The sequence below is a fragment of the Erythrolamprus reginae genome, chromosome 1 (assembly GCF_031021105.1).
Source record: "Erythrolamprus reginae isolate rEryReg1 chromosome 1, rEryReg1.hap1, whole genome shotgun sequence".
NCBI classification, from domain to species: domain Eukaryota; kingdom Metazoa; phylum Chordata; class Lepidosauria; order Squamata; family Dipsadidae; genus Erythrolamprus; species Erythrolamprus reginae.
In genome coordinates this window covers 418318096-418337457 of record NC_091950.1, presented here as the reverse complement: position 1 = coordinate 418337457, position 19362 = coordinate 418318096, and the positions used below count along the sequence as shown (strand labels likewise).

The window sequence follows — 19362 nt, the reverse complement described above, 5'->3', positions numbered from 1 at the left end:
CATGAAATCTCCCGAGTGAATGGCGGCCAAAATAGAAGACAAGGAGTGCATCTTAAACTTCCTATATTTGATGAATAGGTTTAGTTTCTTTAAATCCAAAATGGCTCTCCAACCTCCGGAGGACTTTGGAACCATAAATAGAATGGAGTAAAAACCTAGGCCCTTCTGACCGGAAGGGACCGGTTGAATGGCTCTAATGGACAATAGATGAGAAATGGCCTCCTCCATACGGTTACAATCTGAGGATGACCTGGGAGAAGGGCAGGAAATAAAACGTTTAGGGGGAGGAGAAATAAATTCTAAAAGAAGACCTGTTTGAACAGTGTCAATGACCCAAGGGTCCTTGGAGGAGAGACGCCAATTTGAAGCGAAATGAGCTAGGCGACCCCCTATGGGAATGGAGGAAAGATTACCATCTAGGTTTCTTTGAAGCCCTGTTAGAGGAAGCTCCCCTTTGGAAGCGAAACCCTCTACCCCTGGAGTTCCTACCTTGGGAACGAAAGCGGGGGGAATACTGACCTGGAGATCTCTGATAGGAAGCCGCTTGATCTTGCTGGCGCCCTGGGCGACGAAAGGACTGCGTTTTGGTAACCTTTTTCGTGGTTGGGCCCAAAACCTTCTTCTTATCCGTGGTCTCCGTGAGGAGTGGATCCAGAAGGTCACCGAAGAGAAGGTCGCGCTTTAAGGGGCCCTGGGATAACTGCCACTTTTGGCGAACTCCCGCTTGCCAAGGGCGAATCCATAGGAGTCTTCTTGCCGTTGTAGAAGCTGCAATAGACTTAGCAGAAAATCTAGTAGATTGCAAGGTGGCATCAGCCACGTACTGGGCAGCTGCAAAGACCTTGTTGAAGTCTTGTTGACCTCTCAAGTCATCGGGAGGAATGTGCTGTTGAAGTTGGCGAAGCCACAGCAGCATGGCTCTGGAGAAGAAGGAGGCCGCTGCAGAACTTTTAATGGCCCAGGAATCAGCGGAGAATCCTCTTTTGAGCATTTGCTCGATGCGCTTGTCCTCTGGACGGAGGACTTCCTCCGCCTCGCCTGGCACAGCCGCTGCCGAGTGAAGAATCTTGACAGGTTCATCTGGTTTGGGGAAAGATAGAAGCTCTTCATAGGAAGAGGAGAGTTTATACAACTTTCTGTCCTTGGTGGAGGGATTAAGGCCAGAGGCTGGAAAATCCCACTGTTTGAGTAAGGCATCTTTAAACAATTTAGGCATAGGAATTACCTCGTTATCCTCCTGTTCCTCTGTGAAGTAAGGTAAATTCTCCTCCGGGGGATCAGTGGAAGTGGAGGCTTGTTTCTCCTGGGCTGCTAATCCCGTAGAAATTCTAGCTTTGAGGAGGAGAGATTTGAATAGTTGAGAAGGAAAAATAGTAATTGGAGGAGGGACCTTTATTTGGGATTCCTCATCCTCTGATAAGCCCTGAAAAGGGTCTTCATCCTCCTCTACATCCTCATATTCATCCTGGGAGGATTCTGAATCATCCTGAATAGGAGCTCTGACCGCTGGGGAAGAACCCAAGGGGCGGGAGGAACGAGAAGGAGGAAGAGGTAAAGGGAGCTCATTGATGGAGGAGAGTTTGGCATCAATGGCTTTGGACAACACAGCAAACATAGATTGGAACTCAGGAGGTAAACTGGAAATATCAGCAGAAATGGCAGAAGAATCCCTAAAGGCCTGGGAGGATCCTGGCTGGGGGGAATCTTCAATAATATCTGGTTCCTCTGGACCTATGCCCCATAGGTTAGGTTGGGGTCTGTCTAGGTTTGGCTCATCCAGAGATAACACAGGGACCCCAGAAGGAGGCAGACTAGAGGCCTCTGGTGGGTCTTGACTACTGATTACTTGGGCCTGCACTTTCAAACGTTTTGCTGATTTGTCATGAATTTTTTGTAGGGCTAGGTCCCTTCTCTTCTCGGCCCTGGTGACCTTGGTCGAGGGGCGGGCCCCTGGAGAAGAGGAGGAAGAGGCCTGTGGGATACTAGTAATCTCATCGCCTGTAGGCCTGGCCTCTCTGGGACCTTTAGTTGTGCCTCTCTTGGGAAAAGTAGCCATAGTCTGACAATTAACAGAAGACAAGGCTGAGCCAATAACTAAATTATAAGGAGAAGATTTCAAGGACTTCCCAAGAGGAATGGATCCTGCTTCGAGGCCTCGAAGCTGCTGAAACGTGAGGACAATCTGGGCAAACCCAGAGTTCGTGCCCCCAAATCCAGCGGGGCCAGCCTCCATAAACTTTGCAATTAAGTTAAACCAAGGCACTCTGGTTGGAGGCTTAGCCGGTGGAGAATTTAGCCTGGGACCCCCAAGGCCCGCTCCCGGATCCACGCGGTGGACTGAGGCCTACGCGGCTGGCAAAAGGCCAACACGAGAGGCCTAGATTTTTTAAAAAAGGGCGCGAAGGCCTTCGCGCCGAAAAAATCGCTCCGTAGAATTTCTTAAGGGAAAGCGATCGACTAAGTCCAGGAGACTAGAAGGCGTCTCACTCCGCAGGAGGTATTTTATAAGCCCTTATATACAATAAATAAACAATAATTCAATAATAAATACTTGCACCAGAACCTCCAGGCCAAGGGATTAGAAGAATCCACAAGCGGCCGCAGGAATCGTAACCGGCAAAACCGCCGGGGGAAAACGAAACCGCAACTTCTCCCAAGGAAAAAAGCCGAGCCGCTTTTTTTCTTTTTTCCTTTTAAACGGCTGGCGCAATTAGTGCAAGTAATTAAATAAAGACAATAAATCTTACTACTTTTTTTGAAGGAAAGATCGAAGGGAAGGTGTTAGAATGTTGAACGAGCTATCACAATACAACCGCAGGATATGCGAACTGAGCGAATTCTGGGGAAGGGGCGGATCCGGCAAGCTTTTTTAATACTAGGCTCAGTTCCACCGGATTGGACATGAGCAATCCATGTGACTGCTGGACCCGCTCCTTCAGTACGGAGAAAAAGATTCACCATCACTGTCCTATAAAGGATCATCAGAATTGCCCCACATTTTAAAATAGATCATGGCAAACGAGATATTAATAATGTCCTAGATATGGGGGGGAAATGATATAATCAGGATAAAAAAATACTTTTTAAAACTCCCAATGTGAAATCCATAAAAGCTTTAACCGTTTTTCTCAACTAGGTATACACAAGTCCTTGACTTACATTGGTTCATTTAGCCAACATTCAAAGTTACAACACCAATGAAAAATAGTACTTAGGACCATTTTCTACACTTACGACCGTTGTAGCTTCCCCACAATCATGTGATCAAAATTCAGATGCTTGGCACATGGCTCATATTTATGATGTTTGCAGTATCCAACGGTAGCAAGCAAAGCTGTGATGTCTCATTTAAGCAGCAGAAATTTGGTGCTCAATTGTGGACATAAATCAAGGACTACCTGTATAAATGTACTCTGAAATCCCACAAAAAGAGGTTTTGTCCTTCTGAATGATAATTAAGCTTATATCCATCCTTTCATCTCTATTTTTCATATCGTGCTGTGGCAACAAACAGCTGCAATCATCAGCTACCACTGATGAAGTATTCTATGATAAGGGAACTGCAAGGACTTTTTTTTTTCTTTTTTGCCAATTTGTTTCAAGGAAATGTAGTTCTTTTGAAATTCAGCAGCAATCAAGGACAATTAAATTCGTCATTTGTTAGCAAGGGGGGTAGATTATAGATAGCTTGCTAGGAAACTGTCAAGTCGGGTTTTCTGAACAATGGGAATAAAAAGGAAAGATGGGATTCTACAAGGAACAGGACAGAAAACTGAAATACATCTCGCATTCTCCCTCTTCTTGGTCATGGCTTCAGTTCACATAAACCACCCACGGAGTCCTGTAAAGCAGCATATAAGTGCTACTGCTATTTAAGACTGTGGCATTCACTTAACAACCACCATTTTTAAAAAGCTCATAAAATCAGGCCCAGTCACGTTGTGACCAGGGGTGGATTCCCATTACTGCCACTACTGGTGTGCTGTGCACGCAACTTTGGTTATTTTGCATGCGTGTGCATGCGCCCTAGTATGTTTTTGCTTCTGAACATGCACAGGAAGCAATATCTTGTATGGGGACGTGTGCATGCGCAAGATTTCAGCATTGTTTTTTTGCTTCATCGCATGCGAAGAAAAAGAGTGCCGAAATGTCGCGCCCATGTACGCCCCCTCACAAGATTTTTCTCGCTGCTCATGCACAGGAGCAAAAAAATGCTGAGATGCGCATGCACGCACGCAATATAATTGAAGCTGTGCATGCAGCGAAGCAATCACTACTGATGTGCTGTCCTTTACCATACCAGTAGCAACCCACTACTGGTCATGACCTGCTTAATGACCACAACTGACAACCAAAATTGCAAGCTCAATTACGATCATTAAGTCAAGGACAGTCTATACCAGTGATAGAGAAGCCTTTCTTTCCTCGGGTGCTGAAAGCGAGTGTGCTATCGCACATTTTCAAGTGCCCACAAGCATAATTCAATGCCTGGGGATGGCGCAAATGGCCTTCCCCACCTCTCCTGGACGCCCTCTGGAGGCCTGAAACAGCCATTTCCCAATCTCTGGTGGGCCTGGCAGGCCCATTTTTGCCCTCCTTAGGCTCCAGAGGCTTCTCTAGAGCCTGGGGAGGGGAAAAATGCCCTCCCCCATCCCTCCAGAGACTCTCTGGAAGCCGAAAATGCCCTCCCAGAGCCTCTCAGGGAGCCAAAAATCAGCTGGCCGGCATGCACATGCATATTGGAGCTGAGCTAGGGCAACGGCTTGCGTGCCAGCCGATATGGCTCTGTGTGCCGCCTATGGCACCCATGCCATAGGTCTCCATCACTGGTCTATACCATGGTTAATATTTCTAAAATTAATGCAGGTCAGGCCAGTGTATATACACAAACATACACCCATTGTGCAAATCAATTAGACATGCAAAGGTTTGGGGGAAAAATCACAGATAGGGACTCCGAGCTCAAACTTCAGGTGCGCTTACTCTGTGGCTGAAGGTATATTGTCCGATGCGGTAGATCCCACAGGCTCGTCCCGAAATTTTTCACTCGGCAGCGGGGGTGGCAAAAAATCCACGTCTTTTTTCTTTGGAACCTTGTAATACTTCCACATGGAATCTGCATCTTCCTCCTCCAAGTTCACGGCTGCCCCGATGTACATCGTGGGCTCTACGACGTCGGGAAACGTTGCGGGGAAATTCTGGGACAAGCCTTCTATCCTGTCTTCCATGGCTTTTGAAGGAACCAAAGGATCGGGCGTCGACATCGGGTAGAAATGTTGGCTCTGGGGCGTGGAAGGCGTTTTGGTTGCCCCCTCGTCCATCGCGTCGCATGGGTGAGGACTGAGGGGCGGCGGTTGTGGGGAGCTCGCGATTTCCGTGGTGTGCATTTGAGGTGTCTTGGCTACCTCGTTAGTCCTGAGGTTTGAAAACCTCACTTGGCTGTCAGTGGTGGGGATGACCAGCCGCTGATTGGCTGAGTCGGCCTCCAGGATAACCTCGTCGCTGATGGACACTCGGTGGTGAAACGGGGTTAAGGGACGCTTCTGGGGTTTGTCCACTTTCTCTGGCTTCTCGTTGGCCTTGTGCTTTGTCGCTGGCTGGGGTTGCTGGCCGGCCGGAGGCACCGGCCCCTGCTGAACTGCCAGCCTTGGCTTGAGACTTTTGTGCCTGAAGGGGGATAGAAAGATAACGGGATATAGGTCATCCACATTTCAGCTGCCAAATCCCACGAGTTAAATAAACAGGTCACAAAAGGAAAATCAATCAACGGATACATAGACTTAAAACACTGAGCCAGGAGGGCTGTTTTGCTTAAACTGCTAATTAGAGCTATGAGTAGGGAGAGAATGGATTTAGTGCTTTCCCCCCTATCTGCAGCTCTTCACCGTACTAACCGAAAACGTTTTACCATGCAGCTATCCTCGACTTACAACAGTTCATTTAGTGACCATTCAAAGTTACAATGGCACTGGAAAAAAAGTGACTTATGACCATTTCTCAGAATTATGACCAGTGTTCCCTCTAATTTTTTGGGGGGGTGGGCGGAAAAGTATAGTGTCTGAGCGGCAGTCCCTTTGGGACTGGGCGGCACAGAAATAATAAATAAACAAATAAACAAACAAACAAACAAACAAATACGCCCCCCCCCCCTGTTTTGCCTCAGAGAATTTCAAAATAAAATACTGTACTGTGTGTCTATAACAGTGAGCTCATAATAGGGCAACTCTATCAATATCAAAATGCCACTTAAATAGTTGAGCTAGTTTCAAACTAGATTTTGATTTTCTTTCTCTCTTCCTTACTCCCATTCTTTTTCTTTCTCTTTTCCTTCCTCTCTTTTTTCTATCTGTTTCTCTTTCTTCCTCTCTTCCTCTCTCTCTTCCCTCCCCTCTCACTCTTTCCCTCTCGGCTTCTGGGCAGGTTTGGAAAACTCTGAGTTGATGATGATTTTTAAGTGAGCGATTGCTCACTGCTCAGCTTAGAGGGAACTATGGTTATGACCACTGCAGCATCCCCTTGGTCACGTTATTTACATTCAGATACTTGAAGAGGGAGATTGTGATCCCCTTATATAGAGTGCTGGTGAGACCCCATTTGGAATACTGTGTTCACTTCTGGAGACCTCACCTACAAAAAGATATTGACAAAATTGAACGGGTCCAAAGACGGGCTACAAGAATGGTGGAAGGTCTTAAGCATAAAACGTATCAGGAAAGACTTAATGAACTCAATCTGTATAGTCTGGAGGACAGAAGGAAAAGGGGGGACATGATCGAAACATTTAAATATGTTAAAGGGTTAAATAAGGTTCAGGAGCATAGTTCCCTCTAAGCTGAGCAGTGAGCAATCGCTCACTTAAAAATCATCATCAACTCAGAGTTTTTCAAACCTGCCCAGAAGCCGAGAGGGAAAGAGTGAGAGGGAAGGAGAGAGAGAGGAAGAGAGAGAAATATAGAAAAAAGAGAGGAAGGAAAAGAGAAAGAAAAAGAATGGGAGTAAGGGAGAAAGAAAATCAAAATCTAGTTTGAAACTAGCTCAACTATTTAAGTGGCATTTTGATATTGATAGAGTTGCCCTGTTATGAGCTCACTGTTATAGACACACAGTACAGTATTTTATTTTGAAATTCTCTGAGGCAAAACAGGGTGGGTTTTTTATTTGTTTGTTTGTTTGTTTGTTTGTTTATTTATTATTTCTGTGCCGCCCAGTCCCGAAGGGACTGCCGCTCAGACACTATACTTTTCCGCCCACCCCCCCAAAAAATTAGAGGGAACACTGTTCAGGAGGGAAGTGTTTTTAATAGGAAAGTGAACACAAGAACAAGGGGACACAATCTGAAGTTAGTTGGGGAAAAGATCAAAAGCAACATGAGAAAATATTATTTCACTGAAAGAGTAGTGGATCCTTGGAACAAACTTCCAGCAGACGTGGTAGATAAATCCACAGTAACTGAATTTAAACATGCCTGGGATAAACATATATCCATCCTAAGATAAAATACAGAAAATAGTATAAGGGCAGACTAGATGGACCATGAGGTCTTTTTCTGCCGTCAGGTTTCTATGTTTCTAATTGGTTCCTAGCTGTGACACTTGCAGTGTCCCAGGCTAATATTTTGCGATATTCTGACAAGCAAAATCAATGGGGAAGACAGACTTGCTTAACAATCATGATACTAATTTAACAACTGCAGGGATTCGCTTAGCAAATATGGCAAGAATAGTAAAATGGGGCAAAATTCGCTTAACAAATTTCCTGCTTAACAACATAAATTCTGGGCTTCGTTGTCGTCATAAATCAAGGACTACCTATACCAAAGCTCCCAAATTTGAACTCAACGCTGTAGTGTTGAGTTGAGGCCATTTCCTAAAGGGCATTATTAAGGAGACAGCATCATCTAATTACCTTTTTTATAAAGAAGATGAGGTGAAACAGTCATAATTTGGATTGTTTATTTCTAACAGATCATAAATATAAAGGTACTATCAATACTGGTATTCTGTAATGCCTGGTCTTTGCAAAAGTACTTCAAATCACAATTTTATTAAATTTATTTGTTTATTTATAACAGATCATAAATATAAAGGTACTATTGATACTGGTTATCTGGTCTTTACAAAGGTACTCCAAATCACAATTTTACGAATTGAATTAAGTTATACCCAACAAGGCCGGTAGGACCAGATTGTTGGCTAAAGGGCCCTTTGGAGAGATATTGTCCCAGCTGGGAGGAGGAGTCAGGTAGGGAATTAGTCTGGAATCAACAGATAGTCACAAAAGGGCAAGGTCCAATACCCCTCGAATGCCTTTGAACTTTATCTACACCCCCCCCCCCAGGGGCAAACAGCCAGTCTGAGAAGATTGCTGTGAAATAGACATAGAGAAATAAAGTAGAGGTTGTCCTCCACTTACAGCCATTTGTTTAGTGACCATTCACAATTATGAAAGGCACTGTAAGAAAAAGATTTATGATCATTTTTCACCAAACCTGCAGCATCCTCATGGTCACTTCATCACAAACAGGACGCTTGGCAAAGTGGTGTGTATTTATGACAATTGCAATCACCTTTTGCGACCTTCTCACTGGACAAGCCAGATTCATTTTACAACCATGTTACTAGCTGAACCATTCACTGAACAATTGTGGCCAGAAACGTCATGGAACGGGGCAGAACCTGATTGAGTTTGCAAGACGAGGACCACCCGTAATTAATTTATACATGTGTGGATCTGGTTGACAAGCCCTGCAGTAAAGAAAGGCCCAAGAAATATGATGTAGCACCTATTGTGCTGGGTTTGCACAATAGAAACATAGAAACAAAGAAGACTGACGGCAGAAAAAGACCTCATGGTCCATCTAGTCTGCCCTTATACTATTTCCTGTATTTTATCTTACAATGGATATATGTTTATCCCAGGCATGTTTAAATTCAGTTACTGTGGACTTACCAACCACGTCTTCTGGAAGTTTGTTCCAAAGATCTACTACTCTTTCAGTGAAATAATATTTTCTCATGTTGCCTTTGATCTTTCCCCCAACTAACTTCAGATTGTGTCCCCTTGTTCTTGTGTTCACTTTCCTATTAGAAGCACTTCCCTCCTGAACCTTATTCAACGCTTTAACATATTTAAATGTTTCGATCATGTCCCCCCTTTTCCTTCTGTCCTCCAGACTGACTATACAGATTGAGTTCATTAAGTCTTTCCTGATACGTTTTATGCTTAAGACCTTCCACCATTCTTGTAGCCCGTCTTTGGACCCGTTCAATTTTGTCAGTATCTTTTTGTAGGTGAGGTCTCCAGAACTGAACACAGTATTCCAAATGTGGTCTCACCAGCACTCTATATAGCGGGATCATAATCTCCCTCTTCCTGTTTGTTATACTTCTAGCTATGCAGCCAACCATCCAACTTGCTTTTCCTACCACACTGTTCACCCATTTTGAGACTGTCAGAAATCACTACTCCTAAATCCTTCTCTTCTGAGGTTTTTGCTAACCCAGAACTGCCAATGCAATACTCAGATTGAGGATTCCTTTTCCCCAAGTGCATTTTCCTTTTCCACAATGCTGCACAAGGACTCGACAAAATGTCTTGATGAACCAGGCCATGCGTTAATCCATTTATTCGGGGAGGCAGGGAAATATTGTGTGCAATGTGAACATAGCAACTGTGTTTTGTTAACTTGGGTTTCGGGTTTCCCAGGTTGCATGAACCCGGTCAGAGTGGTAGGCAACAGGTGCGGTGGCAAACAGGCCTGACGTCAATATGTGACAGAAAAGCGCATGACAGAGCCTACTGGGACTGTCTCTGCTCACCACTCTCTCTCTCATTCTTCTTCTTTACATATCTAATATAGTCAGGGGGCAGCCAGCTGGAAATGTACATAATTACAGATGCTCATTTTATTCCTTTCAGTGTAAATATGCCTTTTCTTAACAAAACGATGCAGAGAGTCGCCCTTAGGGGCCTTGTCAGAGTATCAAATCCAGTGCCTAAAATTACCCAGCTGCACTCCTGCGTCATAAACAGATTTAAAACCAAGACAAAACAGGAAGAGAAGGGGGCTGCAGAATACGCAGCTTTCATTCTTATCCTCCTCCCTCCCCTTCGTTCTGGGTTGATTGGGTTATTTATTACTACAGATCCTCTGGGACTTACAACCATTCAGTGTCTGTTCAAAATCACAATGACACTGAATAAAGTGACTTATAACTAGTTTCAGACTTATGACCACAGTATGATCCCCATGGTTACATAGAAGATTGATGGCAGAAAAAGACCTCATGGTCCATCTAGTCTGCCCTTATACTATTTTGATATATGTTTATCCCAGGCATGTTTGAATTCAGTTACTGTGGATTTACCAACCACGTCTGCTGGAAGTTTGTTCCAAGCATCTACTACTCTTTCAGTCAAATAATATTTTCTCTTTGCTTCTGATCTTTCCCCCAACTAACCTCAGATTGTGCCCCTTTGTTCTTGTGTTCACTTTCCTATTAAAAGTACTTCCCTCCTGAACCTTATTTATTTATTTATTTATTTATTATATTTTATTTATTTATTTATTAGATTTGTATGCCGCCCCTCTCCGAAGACTCGGGGCGGCTAACAACAATAAAGAAATCAATGTAACAAATCTAATATTAAAAAATAATCTTAAAAACTGCAATTTATTTAACCCTTTGTCATATTTAAATGTTTTGATCATGTCCCCCCTTTCCCTTCTGTTCTCCAGACTACACGGATTGAGTCCATTAAGTCTTTCCTGATAAGTTTTATGCTCAAGACCATTTTTGTAGCCTGTCTTTGGACCCGTTCAATTTTATCAATATGTGATCAAAACTCAGATGCTTTATGACACTTTCAGATATTTATGATGGCTGCAGTATCCTGGGGTCATGTGATCCCCTTTTGGGACCTTGTGATCCCCTTTTGTGACCTTTTGACAAGCAAAATCAACGGGGAAGCCAGATTCACTGAACGTGTTACTAACTTAACAACGGCAGTGATTCACTAGGCCTATAAAATTTATGCATGGTATGTTTGTGTGTGTGTTTGGTTTCTTAAATAAGGGTCTTTTAAATTAATTTAAATATTAGATTTGTTACATGTTGTTTCATTATTGTTGTTAGCCGCCCCGAGTCTACAGAGAGGGGTAGCATACAAATCTAATAAATAAATAAATAAACCATTAGCTTCTTATTGTTTTGTTATTTCATAAAAGAGTAGAGTAGAGTAGAGTAGAGTAGAGTAGAGTAGAGTAGAGTAGAGTAGAGTAGAGTAGAGTAGAGTAGAGTAGAGTAGAGTAGAGTAGAGTAGAGTAGAATTGAATTTTATTGGCCAAGTATGAATGTGTCTTTGGTCCATATGCTCTTAGTGTATGTCAGTACTACAAACTTCACCGGTTGGGTTTGTCAATATATGAATTAACCAGCAATGTATGTTTGGAGGAATTAGTATAATGTTATTTTAAGAGCTAGGGCTGCAATTAGCCATAAAAGGGAGTCAGATGTGTTGCTCTCTGTTATTGGTGGTTATTGCTGTTAGTCTTGCTAATGCTTGCTATTGCTCTATTGCTCTTGTGGATTCTCTGATCTCACTCTCTGCTAATATATTGCTGTATGCTAAATATTGCTGCGTGCTAAATATTGGTCTATGTCCTTGCTGTGTGCTAAATATTGGTCTATGTATTATTATTGGTTGGCTGCTGTATGTATATTCTAATATCTGGTTTGTTTATGATTGCTTAACTTGGATATGTATGTAGCTGACTGTTTACCGATTAATCTATTGTATACATTGTAAATAATATTTATACTCTATTTACATTAGTCTGTTATTGGCTGAACAACCACCACTGCCACATATACTGTTTTAAGTTTAGGATTTGAACATTGGTTATAAGCCCAGTGTGGGATGCTAACAGTGTAAAATATATTCATCAATAAAATATATTCATACAATGGATCCTAAAAGGCCTTTGCCCGTTTTCACCTATCAGATTCTCCTACCTGGAACATGTGCAATTGGCTCTCTGTGCAGCTTCAACGAAGTCCCAAAATCCCATTTTCTCAATTGTCTCCTCTTCACATAAGCCATTTGATGTAGCAGAATACTTCCTTCTACATTGCATTCAAAGAAAAAAAATATTTAAGGATAGGAAAATATATCTTAAAAGGCACTAAATGACTACTGATCTTCTATAGCTCTACTGGAACCGAAATTTCCAGTTTTTTAATTAGGAATTCTGGGACTTAACAACCTCCATTTATTTAGAAACTATCATGTGTGGTGTTATGATAATATGAAAACCAAGTGTTTGTGGATGGACCTCTGCCTGACGAATCCATAACAAAGAATTAATACGCTTGTAATATAACATTTATCACTGTTTTTTACTGTGAATAATTAACAAGTGAATTGTATAAATACATAGTAAAAAAAATATTGTAAGACTCCAATTCCTCGGAATAATCACAATTTATCAAATTAAATAATTACAATTAAGTAGTTAGCTTGTGATGCCTATGACAGTTGATGGAAGAGGATATTTGTTCCTCGAGGTTGAACTGTGGGGTCCTTAGTGCTCTCCTAGCCTGCCTGTTTTATTGAAGATGTTTCATTAAAAACTAGCCTACATCATCAGCAAAAAAAGAGGAAGTGGGGTTCACTCTCTGCCCTATCAGTGTTGGTGGGAGTGCCCTCATATGTTTTTTTTTATTAGGCTGCTATTTATGGTTTGACTGTTTGTCTTAGTTGGTTGTTCCTTGATTGGAATATTGTTTACTGCTTGATTGTTGGTCTGATGTTAAACCTGGTGTTAATTTCTGGTTGTCTGAGTTTTAATTACTGGCCAACCACACTCATAATGTAGGACCCCCAAAGAATATGGTTCTGCCTTATTCTGGAAGAGGAACAATGTCCCATTTGAGGGAAATGAAGAAGGCTCAGGCTAGAAAGAAATGATGATGATGATGATGATGATGATGATGATGATGATGATGATTTCGGTTAGCCTTGCTCTAGAAATTAAGGCTGGTTTTCATGTTGACAGCCTTCCAGAAGCTAAGGAACACTGAACATTCCTGTAGAGCCGTGATGGCGAACCTATGGCACGCATGCCAGAGATGGCACACAGGCACGTGCACTGTCGCCAGCTGCTCTTCTGGTTTCCAGTATGCACAGATGTGTGCTTGCCAACTGGACATCACAGATGCGCTGGAAAATGGCCCAAAAAACGGCCAAATGCAGGCTGTTTTTGAACTGTTTCCAGACTGTTTTCCAAGCCATTTTCAGGTTGTTTTTCATTCCATTTTTGGAAAACAGCCCAAAACTGGCTGGAAATTGGCCTGAAAAACGGCCCCAAAAGAACTCAGAAAACAGGCATGTACGCAGCAGCCAATTGGTCTTTGTGTTTCTGGCGCTCTGGTGCATGCACGTGCATACATGCGTGTTCTGGTTGGGCAGTCGATGCCGAAAAGCTTTGCGATCGCTGCCATAGAGTTTTAGGAATGTCATTATGGTTACAATTATTCCATCCTAGTAGCTGTTGCTGGTTTTCACCTGAAAACTAATTCTGGGTTTATAGTCTTTTGTGGGATAAATGTATTTGCTTACTTCAAATGTTTGATAGTAATTATCTTTCTTCCCTTTGGATGCTTCATTCTATGTAATGTCATAATCCACTAGGAGCCAGAATGATTTGGCAGCAGACAGATTTAATTCAATAATTCTTATGGATGTTATTTATTAGCCTCTAATACTACAATGTATTTACTGGGAATTTCTGTGTCACTGTTTTAATTATGAAAGAACTTTAACATCTCCATGATTTACAATCGGGCTCCACAAAGCAGTTGGCTGATCAAACTTAGAACAAGAATACTGGGATAATCCTGAGCCAGCAAATCAGTTATTAAGCTTTAGATAATCCAGATCGTGCAGAATGCAGCTGCGAGAGCAATCATGGGCTTTCCCAGAAATGCCCATGTCACACCAACACTCCGCAGTCTGCATTGGTTGCCGATCAGTTTCTGGTCACAATTCAAAGTGTTGGTTATGACCTATAAAGCCCTTTATGGCACCGGACCAGATTAACTCCATGACTGCCTTCTGCCGCACGAATCCCAGCAACCTATTAGGTCCCACAGAGTTGGCCTTCTCCGGGTCCCGTCAACTAAACAATGTCATTTGGCAGGACCCAGGGGAAGAGCCTTCTCTGTGGCGGCCCCGGCCCTCTGGAACCAACTCCCTCCAGAGATCAGAATTGCCCCCACCCTCCTTGCCTTTTATAAGCTCCTTAAAACCCACCTCTGCCGTCAGGCATGTGGGAACTGAGATGTTCTTTCCCCCTGGGCCTCTACAGTTTATGCATGGTATTTTTATATGTATGTTTGGTTTTATAAATAAAGGTTTTTAGTTGTTTTATTATTGGATTGCTATATATTGTTTTTATCACTGCTGTTAGCCGCCCCGAGTCCACGGAGAGGGGCGGCATATAAATCCAATAAATAAATAATAAATAGATAATCCATATTGAGTTTCCTAACTTTTTGGAAGATGGTGGGTATATTTCAATTGAGATCCATACCTGTAACACGGAAACAAGACGGCAGTATTTTCTTCCTATCCTCATGGTGTCAAACCTATGGCACCCAGGCTAGGGGTGGCATCCGGAGCCCTCCGTATGGATATGTGCATCATCGCCAGCTGTTCTTCCAGATTTTATTGTGCACATGTGCGCCACAGCTGGTCATCGCGCAAAGACCAGCAGGGCTGGCATGAATATGTGCACTGGAAGCCAGAAGAGAGCAGCTGACCAACACACATGCATGTGGTGGAACCCAGAAGTGCAGCTGTCCACTGCAGGCATGGTCAATGGCCAGCTGCTCTCTTCTGGGTTCTGGCACACTTGGTGCTGACAATGTGGTTAACCGACACTGCCCTATTCCACATGGTTCAACTGAGCTGCATTTCGACGTTTTTACCAAATGTCAAGAATAAAATAAAACCACCTACTTGGTCAGTGCTCTGTTCATATTGCATTCTTGCCAAACTCTGTCCACCACCTGATTGGCCAGCTTCCGAGGGATCCTCCCCCCGTGGTGATTAGTGCTGTCACAACTGAACACATCGGAAACCGAAGACAGCTTGACCCACTTCTGAGCTGAACGAGCATCCACTGAAAAAGGAAGCCAAAACAGAAGTCCTCTCATTATATTATATTTACCCCATAATCCGCTAAACCAGAAACCCAAAAGAAAATCTATACAACCTATGTCAGTGAGACACAGTGATGTATGCAATTAGAAAGGAAGTCAATCCCAGCGGCCGGTTAGGTCCCCCAGAGTTGGCCTTCTCTGGGTCCCGTCGACTAAACCAGCGTTTCCCAACCGGTGTGCCGCGGCACACTAGTGTGCCGCGAGACACAGCCAGGTGTGCCGCGAAGCCTAGGAAGCTCCAGCTGGGCGGGGCGCTGCCGGCGCCGGACCGCCGGTGCCTCGGACCTGGAGCTCCCACTCGCAGCTGTCCCCCGGCTACTGCCCGATGCAGCTGTTTCCGGCGCTCTCCTGCTGGGCCCCAAAGAAGGAAGGCGGGAAAAAGGAGAGCTTCATTATTCGTGCCTCCTTTTTCCCACCTTCCTTCTTTGGGGTCCAGCAGGAAAGCGCTGGAAACAGCGGCATCTGGCAGTAGCCGGGGGACAGCTGCGAGCACCGTTCCCCATAAGCTGCCCCCTCTCCTCCTCCTCCGCCGCCGCCGCCTCCTGTCTTGGGGCACGATCTGCCCCCTCTCCTCCGCCGCCGCTTCCTGCCTTGGGGCGAGCAATCCGGCAATCCGGGACTGTGTGGCTTTGCGCCATGAAGAGAAAACGGCCAACTTTTCCCTGCTGTCCGAGCCGTTTTCTCTTCATGGCGCAAAGCCACAGAGTCCCGGACTCCCGGATCGCTCGCTTCTCCGGTCAGCAAAGCCATCTGCCCAGGAAAGCGCCGCGTATTGAAAAAGTGCGATGCTTTTCCGGCAGCCGGCTTGCTGGCTGGAGAAGCGAGCGATCCGGGAGTCCGGGACTGTGGCTTTGCGCCATGAAGAGAAAACGGCAGCAGGGAAAAGTCAGCCGGGCTAACGGGAGGCGGCGCGTGGCTGGGCGCTGGGGACGTCTGGGAGGGCGAGGGGGCTGATCGCTGCTGCCTCTTAGCTGCAGAGCCGGCTGGCGGAGGCGAAGACAACAGCCGCCGGCTCTCTCCCTCCACTCTCTCCGGCTCTCTCACTTTCTTTTTCTCTCTGTTGCCGGCGTGGTGAACGAGAGAGAAAGAGAGAGAGAGAAAAAGGAGGGGAGAGAGAATGAGAGAGAAAGAAAGCAAGAGAGAGAGAAAGAGAGGGGGGAAGGAGGGAGAGGGAAAGACATAGAGGGAGGGAAGGAGGGAGAGAGAAAGAGAGCAAAAAAGAGAGGAAGAAAGAAAGAGGGATGGAGAGAAAGAAGGGAAGGAAGGGAGAGAAAGAGGGAGGGAGAAATAGAGTGAAATGGAGGAAGAGATTTTTTTTGTCCAGACTTTTCTTTAGCCCCCCCCCCCCCCCCGCCCCTCAGTGTTCCCCAGAATTTTGAAAATATGAATAATGTGCCGCAGCTCAAAAAAGGTTGGGAAACACTGGACTAAACAATGTTGTCTGGCAGGACCCAGGGAAGAGCCTTCTCTGTGACGGCCCCAACCCTCTGGAACCAGCTCCCCCCAGAGATTAGGATTGCCCCCACCCTACTTGCCTTTCGTAAACTTCTTAAAACCCACCTCTGCCGTCAGGCATGGGGGAATTGAGATATCTCCCCTTGCCTATGCAGTTTTATGTATGGTATGATTTTTAAACAATGGTTTTTTTTACACTTTTAATGTTAGATTTATTATTATAGACTTTTAATATTAGATTTGTCATTGTATACTGTTTTTATCACTATTGTGAGCCGCCCTGAGTCTGCGGAGAGGGGCGGCATACAAATCTAATAAATAATAATAATAACAACAACAACAACAACAACAACAACAACAACAACCACCCAGGACTTTAGGACATTAGTGGATGCACGCTTAAGCAGAAACCACATTTTATGAACTACCCCCCACCCATATCAAAAACTTACACAAGCCAAATGGATTGTATCCTTGTGTGTGAACGCAAGTGCCTGCGGCTTTGCGTGAGTGCAGTTTCGCACACTTGCCACTTGTACAAATAGAGCTGTGTTTGTTCACATGCACTTACCACTGACACGCACGCATCGTGCCAGGCCACCAAGTTCGAAAGTTTGGGGACCACAGCTTTAGCAAGAGCAATAGCACTTAGACTTATATACCGCTTCACAGTGATTTTACAGCCCTCTCTATGTGGTTTGTAGAGTCAGCAACTTGCCCCCAATAATCAATCTGTCTGTCTGTCTGTCTGTCTGTCTGTCTGTCTGTCTGTCTGTCTGTCTGTCTGTCTATCTATCTATCTATCTATCTATCTATCTATCTATCTATCCATCTATCTATCTATTAGATTTGTATGCCGCCCCTCTCCGTAGACTCATTTGACCCACCTGGGAAGGATGGAAGGCTGAGTCAACATTGAGCTTGGTGCAGGGGGGTGGAGGGGGGATTCATCTTGGTTTGGACCAGATTGCCCAAACTGGTAGTGACCCACTGTTGATGTCATGATAGTGTCACAGATCTGGTTTGATCAGTGCTGCTCCGTGAGCACTGCCATCTCTCTTTTTAAAAAATTCTTTACTGTTTGGAAGTTTTTTTCCTCTGCTGCTGCTTGAAAAGGGGCCTTTATACATACAGTACCTATATTTCTTCCCCCCAAAGCACAGCTGATCAGCTCCTCCGCTGTGTTTCGGGCTGATTATAGCTACTGAGCATGTGCGGAAGCAGAACTACACAAGGGGATGCACGCATGCGCATGAGCAAAGTGAGTGTGCATGTACGAAACGTCGAGAGGCGTACTGGTGGCAAAGGTCAGTGGAACCCACCGCTAAGTTTATAGTCAGGGCTGTTCAGATGAGAATACGTTTTATAGAACATATTGGGGTGGCATGCAAAGGAGATGAACTCACTTAAGAATATTTTATATCAGTATCTTAGATTTGTTTAATATAATCCTTTGCACGAGTTATATTCTCATGTTTTACTACTCAATTTTAGCACATTATACTGCATTTTAACTTATTATTTATTCAAATTCCCTCTATTTTAGCCAATTTTATTGTATTTTAACCAGTCAGTTTTATGATGACCGATGTGGTCCTTTTCCTCGCTTTGATATGATCGATTGACTAATCAAATAAAGTTGATATTGATTGATTGGAACCCACCCCTGGCATGGTGAGATTGGAAATGCCAAATTGCAGGCAGCTGCCAATCAGCAGAAGTAGCCTGCAGTACCGCATCCTAACTACTGCGCCACCACGACACTTATCGAGCTATCTATTGACAAAATTGAACGGGTCCAAAGATGGGCTACAAGAATGGTGGAAGGTCTTAAGTATAAAACGTATCAGGAAAGACTTCATGAACTCAATCTGTATAGTCTGGAGGACAGAAGGAAAAGGGGGGACATGATCGAAACATTTAAATATGTTAAAGGGTTAAATAAGATTCAGGAGGGAAGTGTTTTTAATAGGAAAGTGAACACAAGAACAAGGGGACACAATCTGAAGTTAGTTGGGGGAAAGATCAAAGGCAACGTGAGAAAATATTATTTTACTGAAAGAGTAGTAGATCCTTGGAACAAACTTCCAGCAGACGTGGTTGGTAAATCCACAGTAACTGAATTTAAACATGCCTGGGATAAACATATATCCATTGTAAGATAAAATACAGGAAATAGTATAAGGGCAGACTAGATGGACCATGAGGTCTTTTTCTGCCGTCAGTCTTCTATGTTTCTATCTATCTTGACATCTCTACCTGATAAGGTTTTCCATCAGCAGCCAGTTTCAGAGAATTTGGAAGGGCTGTTGTTCAGTCATTAAATCATGTCCAACTTTTTGCGGCCCCATGAACCATAGCACACCAGTCCTCCATGGCTTCCCAGAGGAGAGATGCCCAAATCCATGTTCACTGTGTTGATGACACCATCTCGTTTGCTGCCATTCCCTTCTCACTCTGCTTTCACCTTTCCCAACATCAAAGTCCTTTCCAATAAGTCCTCTCTTCTTATTAAGTGTCCAAAGTATTTGATCTTCAGGTTCAGGATCTATCCTTTCAAAGAACAGTCAAGGCTGATTTCCTTTAGGATTGATTGACTGGGATCTACTTGCTGTTTGAGGAGGGTCTTCCCATCCCAAATCCTGCTGTGCTCCTTCAGTGCGGGGGAGGGAGGGTATGAGCG

At 44.1% G+C, this 19362-nt stretch overlaps 1 protein-coding gene across 5 annotated transcripts in view; it reads right to left on the bottom strand.

The window, feature by feature from the left end:
- Positions 1-19362, bottom strand: part of MED13 (mediator complex subunit 13) — a 246874-nt gene that overhangs the window by 105448 nt on the left and 122064 nt on the right. For all 5 annotated transcript variants that reach the window (XR_011557594.1, XR_011557595.1, XM_070735377.1 and 2 more), the window contains exons 7-9: positions 15022-15184; positions 12015-12125; positions 4984-5667 (exon numbers count right to left, since the gene is read on the bottom strand). Coding sequence is in view for 3 of the 5 variants with exons in the window: in XM_070735377.1 (XP_070591478.1) it covers positions 4984-5667; positions 12015-12125; positions 15022-15184 (958 nt within the window). In the remaining 2 variants the exon portion in view is untranslated. The remainder of the gene's footprint in view (positions 1-4983; positions 5668-12014; positions 12126-15021; positions 15185-19362) is intronic.